This window comes from Teleopsis dalmanni, chromosome 2 (assembly GCF_002237135.1).
Source record: "Teleopsis dalmanni isolate 2A chromosome 2, ASM223713v2, whole genome shotgun sequence".
Taxonomy (NCBI): Eukaryota; Metazoa; Arthropoda; class Insecta; order Diptera; family Diopsidae; genus Teleopsis; species Teleopsis dalmanni.
This window is the reverse complement of record NC_051847.1, coordinates 232,047,371-232,054,179: the sequence shown is the minus strand read 5'-3', so window position 1 is coordinate 232,054,179 and position 6,809 is coordinate 232,047,371. Positions and strand designations below refer to the sequence as shown.

At 29.7% G+C, this 6,809-nt stretch overlaps 1 protein-coding gene across 1 annotated transcript; it reads right to left on the bottom strand.

The window, feature by feature from the left end:
• Positions 1 to 2,006: 2,006 nt before the first annotated feature.
• Positions 2,007 to 3,420, bottom strand: LOC119684906 (chymotrypsin-1-like). Its single transcript, XM_038099043.1, has 2 exons — positions 2,656 to 3,420; positions 2,007 to 2,387 (listed from the first exon to the last, which is right to left on the bottom strand). The coding sequence occupies exons 1-2, from the start codon at positions 3,388 to 3,390 to the stop codon at positions 2,220 to 2,222; spliced, it is 903 nt and encodes a 300-aa protein (XP_037954971.1). The 5' UTR covers positions 3,391 to 3,420; the 3' UTR covers positions 2,007 to 2,219.
• Between the last annotated feature and the right edge of the window lie 3,389 nt (positions 3,421 to 6,809).

Genomic DNA, 6,809 nt, shown 5'->3' with positions numbered 1-6,809 from the left:
ATGATTTTCGCTTTTACCAAGACAACGACCCTAAGCACAAGTCAGCATTAGTACAAACGTGGTTGATATGGCAATGTCCACACATTGTCCAAACTCCTGCACAATCACCAGACTTGAACGTTATTGAAAATTTGTGGTCCGTTTTGAAGACAAATATCAGAAAACATGACATCCGCAACAAATTTGACTTAAGAAACGCTTTACAGCAAGAGTGGAGTAAAATTAGTCCAGATTATACCAAAAAACTGGTTGATTCCATGCCAAAAAGGCTTCATGCTGTTATTACTAATAAGGGATATCCAACAAAGTACTAAGTACTTAGAATTAGTCCGGAAGTTTGTAAAAATATTAGTTTTTTTGATGTTGCATCATTTAAGCTGTGACATGAATTTTTCATTTGGTTTTGGTTTTTGATGCATTACTAAGGAATGGAAGAAGATTTTTGGGTTTTTTTTTTTTAAATGAATAAACACACTATAAACAATAACTCTGCATACTTTGTTTTTTTAATTTTGCAAAATATTTTGAAATAAACAACATTTTTCAAAAAATTTTTGCTTGCATCAAATAAGCTGTGAGCCACTGTATATGTAGATAAAGTAGTGTAATAGGGGTGATAAGGCAGTAAAATTTAAGAAAAGATGGAAATGAAAGCATGATAAGAAGAAGAAAAGAAGTAAAAAGTAGAAATTTAATAAGTTTGCAATGTTAAAGTTAAAGAAGTAAAAATTAGAAGTTTGAGAAGATTGATAATTTTGATAAATTTGATAAATTTGATAACTTTGCAAAGTTAAAACTAAACATAAATTCATAAAGACTAAATTTTATTTTTTGACTAAAGTAGTTTTTAATTTAATAAAAGTTTAAAGTTTAATAAAAATATTAAGAAACATTGCGTTTTTTTTTTGTTTAAATAACTACATATATATATATATATATATAAACATATTAACAATGTATGTTTGTTGTTAAGTTACTTTGTTAAGTAAACAAAATAAATTTTAATTTTGTTATAATTATCTTTGTAGAACATGATCCTGATGATGACTGTCAAAGAGAAACGAAACATCAATAAAGGATTTTTTAATTTTTATTGGAAAAAAAGTAACCTATAGCCAACTAATAAATAAACAAAAAAATCATTAAACAATTCTAGTTACATATTGATGTTATAACACTTAGTCTTAGATAATTTTTTAATTTTAACGTACTTCCAAGCCGATGGAAAAGTTGCTTATAGTTTCATTTCTTACAAATATGACATGTTACATATGTATTTTACAATTTTTGAAGTTATAGTAATCGTTTTCACAAACGAATCACTGCAATCCTATTTACTCCCTCACAGTGCATTTCTATAACCATAACGCTGTTCTATAACACTGTTCTTTTGTTGCTCTCTTCTAGCAAAAAATAATTCTTGCCACTATGGACTATGGGTCAAAAGAACTTTTTTATATAACTTTATCTTTATCTTATATAAAATTTAAATGAAAAATATGTACGTAAATATTTGTACAATTTTTCCACTGCAAATATATTAAAAAAAATGCGTTAAAATTAAACGTAAAATTTTATATATTTCCTATTCAATGCATATAAAATCGCGTTTAGTATTTGTTGGCTCCAATATAAATAGCTAAACAGCACCAAAACTGAACCGTTGCACATAAAACCAAAGCTAAATGTGCGATAAATTGTTTTCTGGTCCACAATTTGGTGCATGTAAAGTGCTAAAGAGTGCTGGAGCGGCCAATATGTGTCATCTAACTTTAATAAAAATAAAATGCTGGAATGCACGCTAGCAGATAGAATTGCAGATTGCGGACTGCAGGCCGCGGACCGCGGACCGCACGTCTCAAACTGCAAAAGTGTAGCGAATATGGCGCAAGATTTTTAATTAGCATTTGAGCAAACAAAACGTTTCAATGTAGGCTTCACAGGTTTCACGTTAAACAATTTTATGTGTCTAACAAAGTTATGCACTTTAACAACTGATATGTCTGCAATCTTTGGTATCTTCAGGCATCATCACCTAACCCCAACGATACGTAGCGCAGTCTCCAAGCAAGTTAGATACATTGTGCAACAATACAACCACAATTGTTTGCGACTCACAATCCTAACATAATATTATATTTTTTTCACAAGGATTTTATTTATTTTTAAACAATTTCAAGCTTTAAATTTTAACATTTATTTTTTGTCTGTTAACAACTTTACGGTATATCATTCGTTATTACTCTATTAATGTATGGCAAAAAGCTTGACACTCTCGTGTAAACATCAGGTCTGCCCTGTGCACATGTTGCGGTACCATAAGAAACGATGCCGACCAATTGTGTTACGCCAGTTTGTGTTGTTACAAGTGGACCACCAGAGTCACCCTGGAAGTATACGAATAGAAAGTCACAAAATAATAAACATTAAAATTCTGAATTTATCATAGTACATTTAAAGTCATAAAAATAAATGCTTGGAAAATTAAGTCACCAGTTAAAAGATTAAGAAGACATTTCATTTGATCAGAATTTATGTATTAACTAACCTAAGTGCGTTAGAGGTTGCATTTTAGTTTAGAAAAAAACTTAAATAAACACAACCATATTACATAAATAAATATAATAAATATAATATAGAACTTCAATAACTAACCACGCAAGCTCCTTGACCTTTAATGGCCAAAGCACACACTTCACTTTTAGTCACACGAAAACCACGATTTGTACAATCACTGTTCGATATTGTGTTATAGAATAACATTTGTAATTGTTCTGGTAAGCCCACGGTTATAGTAGGTGTAGTCGAACCCCAACCGGTTAAACGTACTGCCACTTTCTCGCCCACACGACTTGTAGTGCCTAGATCTACAGTGCCAATATTGGGTTTAAATAGATTAAAAGGAGGTGTAACTTTAAGTACTGCGATATCATTTATTATTATTGGGCTGATAGAAAATTGTGGATGATATTTTTTGGCAGCTACTTTGTGGCGATCACCACCACTACTCCAGTTTAACGTACCGGCAACCACTGACATATCCTCAATACGCGTTTTGTCTACACAGTGAGCCGCTGTCACTACATGATTCGGTGTTATGATGGAACCTCCACAAAAATGTTGCCATTTGCCACGACGGTAAAGTTGTAGTGATACCTGAAAAGGCACGACTTTGGTAACGTCTTGGCCACCATTAACGCGAGAATTGTTATTTATTTGTGGCATAAATGTCGTGAAGGTTGATTCAGGACCATAAACTACATTATCTTCAATTAAATCCTTGCTTTTAATATCAGTTATGTCATTAGTTTCTACTTCATATCCTAGTACTTGATTTCTGTAATTGTTTAAAACCAAGAAACACATTAAATAAGTTATGATAAACCACATGTTTTAAGTTAACAGTGCAAAGTGAGTAAGTTACTGCCGAAATTAAGAATTGACTGACGAGTAATGAAGAGTATCTATATATACGCAAAGTCAAGAATCTAGAGTACAAAGAAGCACCAAGCTCATGCAAACGGAATTCCCACTTTGTTTGGATGGTGGATTTATAATAAATCCACCCAACCTCATGCAACAATGTTCGATCGAGTCACAACTGGTATGATATACAGTTCAAACCTATATGAGAGTCGAATTAGGCTGACAAAAGCCCGACTGCATACGTATTCAATCATACATGCAACCCCCTGTATGTTTGTTCGCTGTAAAATGTTCACAAAATCTTTAATAGAACAATAAAATAAAATTATCTGTTCTATATTGTTCCGAATTTTGGTGTAAAAGCACAATGTCTCAAAGCTGAGTTTTTCTATTCTATGAAGCTTTGTTTCTAAATGATGGCATGTACAATGTTTCGATATCGTGATCATCAATTTATATTGACTTAGCATTGAGCAGAAATCTTATTCCAGCATAACATCTTCATCTTCTAAGCAATTTGATTGTGAGTTGGACTGATACAATTTCAAAAACAATACCTTTGCCACAATTATATTAAACTTGTTCACCGACAGATTTTTGTTAGGACCACCTTTGGCACGTATATCCGAAAATTTGTTTTCTAATGGATATTGGATGAAGCAACTAGTCACAATAACGGAAATGTTTGTATTTTCTTTAAAGAAGTCGTAAGCCAAAGACAATATGTCAATGATGTCCATAAATTCTGAGGTTTTGGCTGAGACAAATTTGACAAACTAACAAATTTGGTTTTAATTGCCCTTTAATTACTAATTTCTTCAAAGCCTTATTGTTTTTAATTAATTTTTTCCGCCATAAAAGATTCTTGTTTTGATAAAATAACGTTCTAAATAATATGAAAACAAGTGCCACACAAATAAGGAGCTGATTCTGATCTCATCCGTTTTCAAATTGGGGATACTAGCAAAATTGGGGATAACTTCGGCAGAAAAATGATTACTGCATAAATACAATGAGATGTTGTTTTCAACAAATTCATCACTTAATTTACAGTTGTCTGCCCACTCCTTAAAAATAAGCACATCATAGTTTGGAAATTTAAATATGTAGTTTTAAATCGGGAAATTTCTTTTTGGATCTCCTACAATGAGATAAACAACACTTATTACCGACAATTGTTTTACGATCCATTTTAGAGACTTTAAACTTTTTAAACAAATCAAACATAATATGAACGATTTTGAATGTCTAATATATATACATACTAAAAAGCTATATAGTTTTTATATAAACTTTCACAAAACACGCTTTATTTAAAATAATATTTTTTAAAATATTTACAAAAAGTTGAGTTATAATATATACACAAATGTGCAATAAAAACATACCTATGTACATATATACTGGAGACTCAATATCTCCAATATCACATTTGTACATATATAGTGGTTTTTGTAGTGCATAATGTTTTGCAATAGAAAAAGTAATATTTCCTATTACTCTTTACCCTTGTGATAAAGACCTTTCCAGTACAAGAAGATAAGTCCACAAGGTACATGGTAAAATTGTTTTAGGGATATCTTTATAATTCACTTAGTTACCAATCAATATATATTAATGAAATAGACAAATAAAAACAAGAAAGGTAAAAGAAGCATGCATATAAAAACAATTTCGGGTTTCAACTGAACATCATACCAGTTGTGACTCGATCGAACATTGTTTCATAAGGTTTTGTGGGTGAATTTATTATAAATCCACCAGTAAAACAAAGTGGATATTTCGTTTGTATGAGCGTGGCACCTTCTTTCATTACTTTTCATGTATTTGTGGAATGATATTTACTTACTTAATAAATATGCGAAATAAAGATAAGTTCTTTATATAGCTTTACTGATTTAACTTTATAAGAATTTTTTATATTGTAAATAGACTTGAGATAAAGGTTAAAAATATTTATAATTGTTTTACATACCTCTTAAGCTATATGTTTTCATATGCATTATATATACTTCCCACATTTTGGTTATGTTTACCAATTTAAAAAACAAGGCCGTAAAATTATATCCCAAATATTTACTTAGTAATAATCCTATGGTTAATATTTTCTGTTTAAATATGAATTGTTTTTTCAACGCTCTTCCTAGTATTGTAATGTAATGTAAATATTTTTGATATTCGTATTTATTAAATTATTAAACCCATATATTAAGAAAATTAGCTCAAGGTTATAAACAGAAGATGCTAAAATATAAGTACTAGAATGGAAATAGTCCTAATACAGCTAATGTCATCGATTTTGAAACAGTTTACACAGAATATAGTTTATATTTACTTCCTTTAAGTCTTCGCGATGCTTATTGTTAATTCCAATTTATAGTCATTTTCCAGCTCATTTAGAACCTGCACCCAAGAAAGGTTAAGATTTAACCAATTTTTGGTTTGTTAACCCAATTTTATTTGGATAGTCTTTCGGCATCGTATATAAACATGGTTCTGAAAATGTAATTGAGGTGCAGTTTTAACGTATATAAATGTCCAATTTTCGCCCCAGTCTCTAACATTAAAATATATGTATATACCATATATATATATATTTATATATTTTCTTTATTCTTTTCTTTAAGAGCACAATATGTTTATATTGCTCTACTTATTGCTAGAAATAGATTCCATTTTGCTTTTAAAGGTATGTTGGTTTTATTAAGAAGGTATGTTGGTATTATTAACTAACTTATAAGTTATATTACGTTTTTTATACATGCATTAAAAAAACTTAGTCACACTTTTTAGTCACGCGAAACTACATCTTTTATATCTTTTGATTTTTCAAGGGTTTTTAGGTAATATAGATCTTTCGCATCAATGCGTTAAAGTTGAAGAGTTAAGTTTTTAAATGGTAAGTAAAATTTTTTGAAAAGAGATATGAATTTAGTGACATAAAAAAAGTTGCTACAAATTGCACACCTTCTCTTCTAAGGCAAAAATTATATCAATTATTTTTTAAAATCAAACTGTAGAAACAATAACTCTTTTTAAAAAAATATAGATTACGCCACTCTTTTAATGAGAGAGAGAAGAACTTTGGGATGGATTTTTAACACAAATTTATTTAGTTGTTTATTTATAGCAAGTTTAGAGATGAGACGAAGTTGGTATCTCTTAAAATGAAAAGTATTTAACCACTACCTCCCGAGTTTGACCTATAATTACCAGAGACCCTAACATCAAAGATAAACACAGACAGATTAAGCTTATCAGCCTTAAATTAATTAAAAACCGTTGAAAAATAAAAATTTTTTTTTTTTATTTTTTTTTTTATTTTTTTTTTTTATTTATTAACGATTCTTCAAATAAAGACAAAAAATCGTTTTAATATTGCA

Coding starts and splice junctions, on each gene's coding strand:
- LOC119684906 (XM_038099043.1), bottom strand. CDS start 3,390: ATGTGGTTTATCATAACTTATTTAATGTGTTTCTTGGTTTTAAACAAT. Junction 2,388..2,655: donor AAGGTCAAGGAGCTTGCGTG/GTTAGTTATTGA, acceptor GTATACTTCCAG/GGTGACTCTGGTGGTCCACT.